Below are 13,751 nucleotides of genomic sequence, written 5' to 3'. Positions count from 1 at the left end.
AAAGAAGATAATAGTCAACCAGAATGGGCGTCATAATGAATCTTACTGTCTTCACAGTTGTTGCCTATACTTTCTTTTTTTTATATATATATATATTTTTTAATTTTATTTAAGGAGAAAAGAAAAAAAAAGCAGGGAAAGGGTACAAGTTATACAGATTTACAGAAAAAAATGAACAGTAGGAAATCACTAGTTAATGGATTACATATTGTCATCTTAGAAATAATTGTTCAAGTCACAAAATTAAAGCTTGTAAAGTGGACATTCCATCAATGATACTGCAAACAGTTCTGTTCATTGATCCAATAAAACTCTGTGATATCATTTTCTATCTTATACACTTAAATATACATGCAGTTATATAGTTTGGAGCACTTTCTTTTCCTCTCTTTTGTACCATGACTATTACACATTTTGGGTTTCATTGCTCCCACGGTTCTTATTACTTTTTTGGAAGAGAGTAAAACCAAATGTGACATAACAGAACAGAATTTGCTTTATTTTTACGAATGTAAATATCCCAGTATAGTGTAGTCAGTGGTGACTGTTGTCTTAATATGCAATAAAAGTAACAAAATAACTTTGTAAATTGCAAAAAAATTAATAAATAAATAATACAAGCAAATAGAAGAAAACTTAAACCTTCTTTAGAATGCTTTTAGATTTAATTAAAAACTCATCAGATAATACAGATTCTATATGCTCTTTCCCCTGCACATTATTGCTTCTATTTTTAATATTAGGATTAGTGCACATTTGTTACAATTATTGAACTAATATTGGTTACATTATTATTAATTAAAGTTCATAGCACAGGTTTATGAGCTTTTTTAAAGGCAAGGTCTTGTTAAGCAGTACAGGATGGCATTGAATTCACTATGTAGCCCAGGCCGGCCTTGAACTGGAGGTGATCCACCTGTTTCCAGCCTCCTGAGTGGTGGGATTTCAGTTATGCATCACCACACCCGGCCAGTTCTATGAGTTTTGATAAATGCATAATGAATGTACTGTGTTCTTCATTAGAGTATCGTCCAGAATAGTTTCACCACCCTCAAATTTCATGCTATAGCTATTCTCCCATCCTCTTTCTTCCCCTCTCAGACTGTTGGCAATTCAGCTCATTAGTATCTCTATAGTTTTGCCATCTCTAGAATGCCATATTTTTGGAATCATGCATCATGTAGACTTTTCCTAATAACTTATTTCACTTTGTAATATGCATTTCAGTAAGCAGCATGTCTTTTTATGGCTTGAGAGCTCATTTCATTCTGGTGATAATATTCTGTTTTTCAAATGTACCGCAGTCTAATTATCTGACTCATGTGGAGTATTTTACTTGCTTCCGGTTTATGGCAATTATGAATTAAATTGCAGTAAAAATTCATGTGCAGGTTTGTGTGTGGCCATGAGTTTTCAAATCACCTTGAATTGGGTAAATACCAAGAAGCACAATTGCTGGACCACATGGTAAGCATATGTTCAGTTTGTAACACAATGCCAAACCACTTTCTAAAGTGAATGTCTTTCATTCCCACCAGTACGAAGAGTTCCTGTTGATCTGCTTTTTGCTGCATTTGGCAGTGTCATTTTTATGGCTGGGACACATTCTAATGTTTGTTCATTGGCATCTCATTATTTGATTTGCAGCTCCCTAATGACATTAGATAACTTTTTATGTTTATTTGTTATCAATCTATTTTCTCTGATGAGGTGTCTATTCAGATTTTTTGCTCATTTTCAGTTATTTTCTTAACATGAAATTTTAACTGATATAGATTATTTTGATTATTTTATTTTGAGCATAAACCTTAAGCACACATGTGTATTTTGAATATTTTCTCCCTTTCATAGGTTGTGCTTTCAATGTTACATCTAAAACTTCATTGCTGACCTCAGAGTCACCAAGCTTTTGCCCATTGCCTTCTAGAAATGTTATAATTTTGAATTTCATATTTAGGTTAGAATCTCTTTTGATTTAATTTTTATGCACAGTGATAGGTTTGTGTGTATATTCCCTTCTTTGCATGAGGATGTCTAGTTTAGCACTGTTAAAAGAATGTTCTTTGTCTTTTGATCTACCTTTGCTCTTTTGTCAAAGATCAGTTGACTGTATTTGTGTATACTATGAGTGTACTACAGTTTAATTATCCTCTAACTTATGCACATCATTTTACTGGCTTCCAGTTTGTGGCAATTATGAATAAAGTTGCCTTAAACATTTGCATGCAGGTTTGTGTCTGTATATTTTTGGGCTCTATAGTGTGTATCATTAACCTATTTCTTTGTTTTTTATCAATACAATCCTGTACAAATTACATTCTTTTTACAGAAATTCTTGAATTTGGATCATGCCACTCTTCCAGCTTTGTTCTTCAGTGCTGTGATGGCTCCTCTTGGATTTTTGCCTGTTCATATAGACTTTAGTATATAGATATACACAAAATATCTTTCAGGGATTTCAATTGGAAATCCTTTGATTCTACAGATCATGTTGACAAAAACTGAGTTCTTTCTGAGTCTTCCTATCCAAGGACATTGATCATCTCTCTATTCATGTTGATTATCTTTGATTTCTTTTATTAGAGTCTTACAGGTTTACCTACCTTTAATTTTTTTTTTTTTTACTTTCATTTCTTCGCTAGCATTAAAGAGTTAAAGTCCAATAAGACAGGGACATTTTTGTTCTCATTCTTAGGGAAAAAGCAGGTAATTTCTCATCTTTAAGTATGAGAATAGCTGTATATGTATTTTTTGTCAATATTCTTTTCCAGGTTGAGAGAGTAAATCCCTTGTATTATTTTGCTGGGTTTTTAATATCATGAATGATTGTAGTTTTTATCAAATGTTTTTTATGCATCAATTTATATGATATGACTTTTATTTTCTAACCTATAGATTTATATTAATTTTTTTTGAATATTAAATCAGCCAGGCATATCTAGAATAAATCCCACTTGGTCATACAATAGCATTTTTCTACATTTCTATTTATTTTGCTAGTATTTCGTTGCAGATATTTACATTCATGTTCATAAGGATTGGTCTGCAATTTTCCAGCAATAACTTTATTTGGTTTTGGTGTTATACTTATTCTGGCCTCAGAATGAGTTAGGAAACATGCCCTCTGCTTTTATTTTCTGGAAGAGGTTATAGAGCATTGATAACTTTTCTTTCTTAATTGTTTGGTGGAATTCACCATTGAGCCTTTCTGGTCTGTGTGCTTTTTGTTTTGGAAGAGTATTAATTATTGATTCAATTTCTCTAGTACATATAAGCCAAAGATCTATTTCTTTTATAACTTTGGTAGTTTATATATTTTAAAGAATAGCCCCATGTCATTAAATTTATCAATCTTAGGCATAGAATTATTAATAATATTACCTATTAGCCTTTTAATATCCTTAGCATCAGTAGCGATTGTCTACCATTATATTTCTTGTATTAGTAATTTGTGCCTTCTGTTGTTCTTGGTTAGCTTGGGTAGATATTTTATACTTTTGTTGTTCTTTTTGAAGAACCATGACTCCTCCAAAAATCAGATGGCATTAGAAATTCTAACAGCATATAAGATCTGTTAGATCTATCTATTGATTTTGTTTTCAATTTTGTTTATTTCTGTTCCAATTTTTATGATTTATAGTATTTGCTCCTGCTTTCCTTACATTTGTATTTGTTTCTTTCTGGTTCCTTGTTATTTTTAAGTCTTTTGTTTTATGATCATATATCATAAATCTCTCTTCAAGTTTCAAAAGTCTAACTTTAGTTTCTGTCAACGCATTTTGCCAGTATTCAATGGAGTTTTTAGTTTCCTGGTAATCTCTTTGGATCTCTTTCATGTATTCTAGGTTATGTTTAAACTCTTCTTCAGAAGTTTCTCTTTCTTTTCTGATTTCCTCCATTCTTCCATCTGTTTTCTTAGGTGGGGCTTATCATTTCTTTAATTAATCTCTTTATATCTTGCCTCACTTGGATCAGAAGTACAGTTTTAAATTCATACATGAGTTCATGAAGGTATTTCTTTTTTTCGGCTGTTGCTGTGTCTAGTATTGGATGGTTACTGTGCTGGTTGTCTTCTATGTTTACTTCTCCTGGGCTTATTTTCTCATGTTCAGCAGCTGGAGTTTTTTTTTTTTTTTTTTTTTTTTTCCTATCTCTTGTCATGTTTCTTGTTTCTTTCAAACTGGAGTGTCCTGGGGGTCTATGGCTCTCTCCGTATTGCTTAGGGCCTTTGCAAACATGCTGACTTGAGTTTTCTGCTGCTCTCCCCAATTTACTGTTATCTGAGGTAGGCAGGGATGCAGGAACGGTGCAGGCTAGCCTCCAGCCTCTGTGCCAGTCAATCCACAAGTTAGGCTGTACTTTGTGGACCTCATAGAGTTGTGACTATTTTTATCTGCATATTTCCTCCCAACCAGAGACATGGTTCAGCCCCAGCAGGTCCTGCCAGTTCTCTCTTTACCAGAAGCGGCTGACTAATGTCACTGGGACACAGGCCTCTGCCCAAATCCCAGCTGTCCTCTACCAGACCTCTCTGTACCAGGAGCGACTCTCTGATGTCACTGCAGCGCCAGGTCTGCCCAATTCCAAGATGTCCTCCAGCCAGCAACAGCAGCCAGGGGGGGACCCAGTCCCTAGTACTCACCAGGACTCAATGCAAATCTTTCTCTTGGGTCCACTGCACATTGCGCCGATTGTCTTCACTGTGTTCCCGGCATAGCGTGGCTCTGTCAGAAAACTGCACAGTGTCCAGCTTCGGAGCTCCCGAGCTTTTTGCAGTCTCCTCTGGTGCAGCCACGCAGCCCTGGCTGCTTCGTGGGGTCCCAGGTCTCAATTTCCAGCAGATGCCAAAAGCCAATACAGCTTTTCCTCTTGTATCCACTGTTCAGTGTGCCGCGTTAAAGGTGCGGGATTCACAGATTCCCATTATCAGCAGCCGCAGTCTCAGCACGACCTTAAATCCTCGGGCCGCACCTAGTACAGCATGGAATGGGGCTCAGTGAGTACATCGGGCTTCAGCTCTCTATCCACACTTTTCCTTCCTTTTCCCAGTTTTATTTTTCCCTTCAGTTACTGCCTTGGTTAATAAGAATTGTTATCCATTCATCTGGCCCTCTCCATGTTGTCATATTCTGGTATCTAATATGATTTCTCCACAGAGACTCTCCGCCCAATTCCCTAGCAAGCTGCCATTTTTGAAACCTCTGTCTTCAAATATTTCTTATGTGCCATTTTTTCCCTGGAGTTACAGTTACACAAGTTTCATAATTTATTAATTTATCTTGCAATTCTGATACATTCTGTTTTGTTTCTTCATTTTTTGTTCCCCATTTCTGTTTAGAAAGTTTCCATTGATATATCTTTAAGCTCATCAGTTCATTCCTTGGTTTTGTCTAACATACTGATGAGCCTATAAAAGATATTTCTGTTGGTGTATTTGATCTATACAGTTTCCTTTTGATACCTGTGAGCATTTCAGTCTCTATTTTAAAATTGCTCATCTATTTGCAAATGTTCTTCAGTCAATTGTGCTCTACCATATTAATCATAGTAGTTTTAAATTCCCCGTCTGATAATTCTAAAGTCTATGCCGTATCTAAATATTGTTAGTTATTTTGTCCTTCCAGACTTTGCTTTTCTTATGTTTTAATATGGTTTATAAGTGCTTGTTCAAAGCAAGACTTGATAGATTTACTAGTAGGCATTAGAAGTAGACTTTCAATGTCAAGTTTTATGTTAATCTGGCTAAGATCTGAACTGTGTAATGACTGCTGAACATCTAGGTGTTAGAGGCTTCAATTTCTTTTGGTGCTCTTTTTATTTATGTTTCTTACCTATTGGTTTTGGGTTTCCCTAAGTACTCTTTCTTAGTTAGGGTCTGTGTCTTTAAGCACTCTCAGGGGGGAATGTGTTACTATTTATTGTACTTAAGATTAATGGATCAAGTGCTAAGCTACAGGAGGAGTGAAAATTGTCTACAATCTCCTTATTAACCTCAATACATTTTACTGGGCCTAAATTCTTAGGGTGTGACTTTGAGTTTCAGATATTTTTTTGTTCCTTTTATTGTTCAGGTATGACCAGAAATCTAGAGGGGCTAAGATATCCATGTGCCCTTCCTTCCAGTATTATCAAGTTTGGGGTAAAGTTGTGTAGTGTACTAAGAGCAAGCATTTATTACGGAAAAGGCTCACGTAATATTTAAAAATCATTGCTTTTCTGCTTTATTTTTCTTCGATATTCAATGTGAGAACTTTGTTTCAAAACCCATGAAAGTGTAGGAGGTCCATAAATCTATGGTCACAGGAGTTTGTTGTCAAACTAATTCACATTAAGCCTCTAGAAATTCATCAAAATTATTTAGGTGTTCTTATATGAAACTGTATTTCCTGATACTTAAATAGAGATGTTACCTTGGATGTATGAGTTAATATCTGAGCCTCAGTTTCTCAGTAAAAATAAAAATGATTTGGTTACATAACCAATGATATGGTTATGTAAATGTTGAATAAGAGGACCAGTATGAGAAAGTTTACCACAGATTCCAGAATACATAAATACTAGTTTTCCTTTTCCATTAAGGTGTCTGTGCTTCAAAATAAGGACTGTTTTTTAGTTCAACCCATTATTCGGTATTTATCCTAGTAACATAAAAAGATCTTTTTATAAAGGCTTTGTCATTCTTACAGTGCTGGAAAATTGCCTTGAAAAAAAATCCTGCATGTATAAAGAGTGTCTTATTCTGCAGGGCCTGAAAAAGATTCAGTGCTTTATTTATTCTTTTCTTCTTCCAACCTCAAGTATACTCTCCTTTGAAAAAAAATACCCAGCCTACTACTGAAAAGGCTCATAAAAACATATTTCCTTCTGCCTAGTCCAAGAGTAGGAACATCAGCACCAAGTACCAAGGATAGTCATTTTGCTACAGTGATAGACTATGTCCTGGAGGGAAGTGAACTTATTGAACCATTTAAAGAGAGGTAATAGCCTGATTGTACACTTCACCTATCAAACCACATCTAGAGAACTGTGTCCTTTTGAAGACCCCATAACTTAAGAAGAGCATTGAAAACACTAGAGCCTGTTTAAATATGCTGATCAGGATGGTGATGGGATATTTAGAAATTTAGAAACTTTGCCATATCAGAATGTGTAATAACCCAGTTTATTACATCTATTTATCTGCATCTTGTATCTTTCTGTGTAATTTTTTAAAGAGCACTTCATGTTCAGTACCAAATTTTTTATAATAGCTGTAATTTTATATTGTTTGCTCTAGTGTTTCCTGGACATAGCTCCTGACTTCTTCCCAAGAAAGAGTCAGAAAAATGCCTCCTGTAGCTAAAGTGTATATTATTATCTGAGAAAAAATCAATGGACTGAACTTTTTTGCAGTTGTTTTTGCCCTTGACTTTATTTCAAGAAAATCTCAAGTTGCCTAGAAAAACCAAACATCCCTTTTCACCTGGTGCTGCTTCGTATAAGTCCACCAGGAGCATTTGAACACTTATGGCTTGGTCTGTTGTTCTATCATATAAAAGTAAGGGGGTTGGGCAAAACTCCGAGATGTGCTAAAGTGGATTCTGAGCGGTGGAAATTGGAGCAGAAAGCACATGTGAGCTTAAAGTTCAATATGGATGCCCAGTCTTTTTCCCCTGCAGTATATGTTGTTGTTATTCTTTCTACAGAAGAGTTCATGATCTTTTGTAATTTTCTTTTTCTATTGATCCAGCAGTGCTAGTAACAGAAACTTCAAAAGAGGGTTATTGGCAGTAGAATCTATGGGATTTCCCTGCCATATATCTTGTGCATTAGTGAACAAATGCGCTGTACGTTTAAGATTAAATTTGCCTTATACAGAAGTCATTTTCTTATGGCTTTTGTGATTGAGATCTCCAGGGGTAACAGTCTTCTCCTTTCTCCTAGTTTATGGTACCCCAAGGCAAAGATGAAAGTGCCATTCTGCTTTACTGTTCTTTGAGCCAGTTTCTTCTTCTACATTTCCATTTAGAGCCAGGATGCCAATGGGAAGATAATGGTTTAAAATAGAATTTAACTTTGTACAGAGGTTCCTGAGAATGTGTGAATTGGCTATGGGCCTGAGGGCAGCTGGATTATAACTGTCACTGAGTGTCACTAATTTGATTACTTCTACTTTGCACCTGTGTGACCCTGGGAATGTACTTTCACCCTGCCAAGACTCAATTTTTTCACATGTTTAATAGCAGTTGCAATATCAAAGTCAAAATATTGTTGTAAAAAGTAGCTTTTGTTATATACTCAAAAGTGTTTTTATAAACTCTAAATCAGATACCTTGTGAGTGTTTCTGAGACACAGGTGGTGTATCATTTCATCTAGCCAGGACTTAATGTATCCCAGTACCTAGCACAGACCCTAATATGTAATGCATAGTTTCTCACTGAAATTAAAATGAAGAAATAGTTTTACATCTCCCACTTTCTGATAATTTCAAAAGATTTCATTGACAGGTCTTGCGCATTTGCCTAGAAGACCTTTTGTCCCCATCCATCTTTTAGATTCCAGGGTTGAGAACCAAGTAGTATGTGCAGCCAGGAAGATTGTTACCACACAGACAAACATTCTAGGAATTGATTAATTTTCTAAACGAAACCAAAAAATTAACATGCAGTAAATCATGGGGAAGGAAAACATTCCCCAGGTTCACTCAGGTGCAAAGTGGAAGTAATCAATACAAAGTGGTGTCTTCCAGGATCAGTTGTAAGACGCAGCTGCCCTCAGAGCTATAGCCAACACACATATTCTCGAAAACCTTTGAAGAAAGTTAGATTCTATTTGAAAGTTGTTTTCTCAAGTGGGCTTAGACGCTCCATAGAATTACACTGGCATCTGTTCAACTTTGCCGGGCATGTTGTAAGCCCAAAGGGAGCATGTTTTGCCTTGGGAGGGATCTAGGGCAGATGGTGGTGGCACCACCTAGAGCTCAGTTCTTCCACAGATAACTGAAATGTTGGACTAAGTGATCCCAAGGAACTGCTGGCATACAGTCTCTCTGGTAGTCTGAAAGCAGTAGTAATTTGATTTTTCAAGGCTCATAAATTGGCATCATTTGGAATACGTCTGTCATGGAACTTTGCATTTGGGAAGGAACTGAAAGAGAGTTCTAAGTGAGATTTAAACATTTCAGATAACTTGATTATTTTTATTTATTTTTAAACTCTCACTGTTTGAAATAGGCTATTTCAGCTTTATTTCCTTCCCTCATAAAAATGTGGAACTCTGATTATTGAGGATATAATATGCGACTCCAGTATTTCAGTTTGGAGAAAATGAGATGGAAACATTACTATTTTCTCTCTCAAACCAATGACATTAATTGGGTCTTATGCCAAGGGTTTAGGGCAACAGATGAAATCATGAATTTGAGGACTCTGTAGGGTAGATAAGGCTTCCAGGCCATGTGGAAGCTGAACTTACTAAGGAAGCTTAGCATTTATCCTTCCAGATGTTCAACTTGCAATTATTTTCAATATCAGATCTATAGATGAGTGCATGGATTGTTTTTCCATTGAGATGTCCATTCAGTATCTAAATTCCATTTCCAAGTTTGGCAGTCTGTCCAATAACTCCCTTTAAAGTTATCTGGAGAAAATCTACCAAAATGATTAAATTTGTGATAGCTTTTATTTTTGACTAGTAATGTGCCTCCCCTCTGGGGCTGAATAGGCTTACATTGTTATGTGAGTTTATATAGTATATGGTTTGTTGTCAAATATTTATCTCTGTCTAAAAATGAAATGTTCTGAAATACTATTTCGTTTTATGTGAACAAATCAATGAGAGAAAGAGAAATAACTTCTCATTTAGCCATTTTTTAATCAATATTTTCACAAAAGGCTGAAATGTTAACTGAATCCTGGCATTTGTCATTTGAAATATAATTTGTGTGTTTAAGAATTCATGTGTGCATCAGAATCTGCACTTGATATTCAGAAAGGATGACTGATTTATAGGAGCAAACAATTGCTGGAGTATAGACAATGCCAAAAATGAATGTGAGTCAGTTGTTTAAGGCAAATGGGACTTTAATCACCACAGCAATAGAGAAAATATCAAGTTTAATTATACCCTGGATTTTCAAGCTTTAAATTGTGGGCATTTATCTCTTATTTTACAGAGGCCTTTGAAATTGTTGTTCGCCATGCCAAGAACTACACCAATGCCATGTTCAAAAACAACTATCCAAGCCTGACCCCACAAGCTTTTGAGTTTGTGGGTGAGTTTTTCACAGATGTGTCTCTCTACATCTTGGGCTCTGATATCAACGTCGACGATATGGTCAATGAATTGTTTGACAGCCTGTTTCCAGTCATCTACACCCAGCTAATGAACCCAGGCCTGCCAGAGTCAACCTTAGACATCAACGAGTGCCTCCGAGGAGCAAGACGTGACCTGAAAGTATTTGGGAATTTCCCGAAGCTTATCATGACCCAGGTCTCCAAGTCACTACAAGTCACGCGGATCTTTCTTCAGGCCCTGAATCTTGGAATTGAAGTGATCAACACAACAGATCACCTGAAGTTCAGTAAGGACTGTGGCCGGATGCTCACCAGAATGTGGTACTGCTCTTACTGCCAGGGACTGATGATGGTGAAGCCTTGTGGTGGTTACTGCAATGTGGTCATGCAAGGCTGTATGGCAGGTGTGGTGGAGATCGACAAGTACTGGCGAGAATACATCCTTTCTCTTGAAGAACTGGTGAATGGCATGTACAGAGTCTACGACATGGAGAATGTATTGCTTGGTCTGTTTTCAACAATCCATGATTCCATCCAGTATGTCCAGAAGAATGGAGGCAAGCTGACCACCACCGTGAGTACCAGTCTATAGTTCTCAGACTAGGCTTTCTAGAGGGTGGGCTACAATGACAGATGGACTGAGTGACTTTGCAGAGCTAGCCAGCATGTGGTAATGGCAGTGTACAGGGTCATAAAACCTGGCTTTGCATCTTAGCTTCCCCTACTTCTTACTGTGGACACTGGGGAGCCATATTATATTCATGAGCCCTGTTTTTCTTATACAAGAAATAGGGATAAAAAGGACATCTTTTACTTAGGCAATGATATGTGGTGGGGCACTTAGGATCTGTCTGGTACTTGTAAAGCTTCAATAAATGTTAGCTATTATTACTATTACTGTCAGTTATCATAATCTATGAGACAGTCCTGTGAAGTGGGAGATATTATCTTCATTTTATAAATGAGGAAACTGGAGCCTAGTGATATTACTTGCTACAAGCACCTAGCTGTAGGGAGTGGAAGAGCCACGATCGAGAAATTGAGCAAAAATTGATGCTTTTAATTTGGTTGTCACCACTCGTTCTGATTGTAGTTTCATTCCTATACTGTTAATCAGTATATCACGTAAGCACACTAAGTAGTGACTTTAAACACAAGAGTCCCAGACTTATGAACTAAAGCTTCAACATAACATAAGAAAACAAAATATCCTTGTTTCCCAACATATATGTTTTTGACTAGTATTATACTGGTCGCAGGCTCGTGAAATCTGTGATGTGGAAGCATAGTTCTGTAATGAGAGACACCGACGTTGTCAGGAGACTAAGAAGGCATCTTTCCAATGTAGAGTGAACAGCCAATGTTATCTAGCATGCTCCCTTAAACTAGTGATCGATTTTTTTCAATGCTGCCAGCTTTGTAGAAGGAAGTGGCAAAATAGTAGAATACACTACCATCATTTAGTTCCTAATACATCTTTGGTGCTCTGCTGGGCATATCATATTATTTTAATGAAACCAATGATAAAGCTCATCATAATGTCTCATTTTGACACAGAATGAAATAAAGCTTAAAGAGGTTAAGTGCCTTGCCCAGGGTCTCAAAGCTAACTTTTATGTGGGAGCACCTAGGATTCAACCCAGTTTTGTTTGGCCTGGTTGACACTTGTAGCTTCAATACAGTGCAACTGCTGTGTACTCTGAGCCATTGCTTACTCAGAATGTTGAGAACAGATTGGACCATTTAGCCTTGTCTTTAAACTGTGGAAGTACAAAATGATAGGGGTAATTGGTTTCTTTGGTTGAATTAAACTAGGAAGACGGAAATGATGCAACCCTAGACATGGCTACTTATGGGGCTGCTCTAATTGCCCCCTTTGCAGTGTTGGCCATTTAAAACACATTTGCTGAGAAAATATTTTATAGTAAAATGAACAGAAACATCCTATCTAACGATGGTGTTCTTCACTGCTAATTATTCCCTTGACTGCTTTATAATTTGAGGCCAGATTCTGGGGCCATGTGTAAAAGTAAATTTCACAGAACTAGAAAAATGAAAAGTAAATCCATTTAAGTGTTCATTCACTAACATTGATTGATGATAGCACATTATATGTCAGAGTGTCAGATATGAGGGTGCTAGTGGTGTGGGAATGCCATTTTTTTTCCTTTGGTAGTACTGGTGATTGAGCCCAGTGCCTTGAGCATCTTAGGCAAATGTTCTGCCACTGAGCTACAACCTCAACCTCTTTTTGTTTTTTTGAGATTTGGCCTTGCTAAATTCCTTAGGCCGGCCCTAAACTTGTGATCCTCCTGCCTCAGCCTCCCAAGTAGCTGGGATTACAGATGTATACCGTCACACCCAGCTGGAAATGACTTCAGTAACAGCGAAAATATAATATTAGGAAAAAGTGTGGGAATAATTCATGGTTGCTTTTGACAGCAGCATAATTGATTTTGAATATATGTGTCTCCCTCTAGAGATTTTATCCCCTCCCCCAAAAGCATGCAGTAGGGAGCTGGTAAGGAGCTAAGTGCACTGTTCTCAACATTGAGGTTTATTTAGTAAACATTTATCTGCTTTTTGCTTCATACTTTGTTAGGTGCTGGATATTCCAGACTACCCCAAACATAGGTCTTCGGTCTTGAAAAGGTCATAGTCTAGTTGCTAGATAAACATAACTGAATAAATTCCTCTACAGTGAACATTTTACTCTATAATGTGCCTGTTGGAAGTGCTGTGAGGAATTAGGTTATCCTGTCCCATTGATTAACAAAAGAAAAAAAATAGTTCAAGGAGCCTCACCTAATGTTATATAATTCATGAGAGAATCAGAAGTAAAATCCAAGGTCTTCTGCTCCAATTTGATACTCTCTGTCATACCACTTTGTCCCTCCCTAGACCCTTTCAGTCTTGCATTGTAAAAGCTCCATCAGGATTTTGCAAAGACATAGTGAACTTAAATTGGATAGCTATTTCAGGCTTCTAAACCTGCTGCATTTTAGGTGAATGCACACAGGTGTGTGCGTGTGTGTACATGTCCTGTGTGTGTATGTATGGGGGGGTACTTTCATGTCATTATCATTCAGCAGGAAAGGCCTTGGCTGTCAAGAGGTGCTCAGTGATGCAGTCCCTCTCTGTTTTGGCCATTAAGGGCTTGATTGCTCCCAGCTCCCTGCTGGTTATGAGAGCGTAAAGTCTGCCACCCCCCTGGGAATGCAGGAACTAAACCAGAAAGCATATGTAAACTCTTGCTTTCCTCCTGTTTTATGATCACCAGGTCTACATAATATGTATCAAATGGTGGGGTGAGGGAATTGTTGGCCAGGTGTGTTCCAGCCCATACTCTGTAAGGGCCAGAAAGGGGCAGGCCCATTTATAGATGTGAAGGGAAGTGAGGGTTGGGTAGACTGCAGAACTGTGTTCTTATAAGCAAACTTACAGAATGGCCCGAAGCAAAAGCTGATTTAAAAGCA

At 37.1% G+C, this 13,751-nt stretch overlaps 1 protein-coding gene across 1 annotated transcript in view; it reads left to right on the top strand.

The window, feature by feature from the left end:
* Gpc3 (glypican 3) overlaps positions 1-13,751 on the top strand; it is a 410,090-nt gene that overhangs the window by 206,901 nt on the left and 189,438 nt on the right. The window contains exon 3 of the mRNA XM_063246437.1: positions 10,155-10,849. Coding sequence (XP_063102507.1) covers positions 10,155-10,849 — 695 coding nt within the window. The remainder of the gene's footprint in view (positions 1-10,154; positions 10,850-13,751) is intronic.

Source organism: Cavia porcellus, unplaced genomic scaffold (genome assembly GCF_034190915.1).
Source record: "Cavia porcellus strain 051 isolate PalLab524CR breed Dunkin Hartley unplaced genomic scaffold, mCavPor4.1 scaffold_3, whole genome shotgun sequence".
In the NCBI taxonomy this organism is placed as follows: Eukaryota; Metazoa; Chordata; class Mammalia; order Rodentia; family Caviidae; genus Cavia; species Cavia porcellus.
Note: the sequence above shows the minus strand (reverse complement) of the source record. Positions and strands in the feature narration are given on the sequence as shown.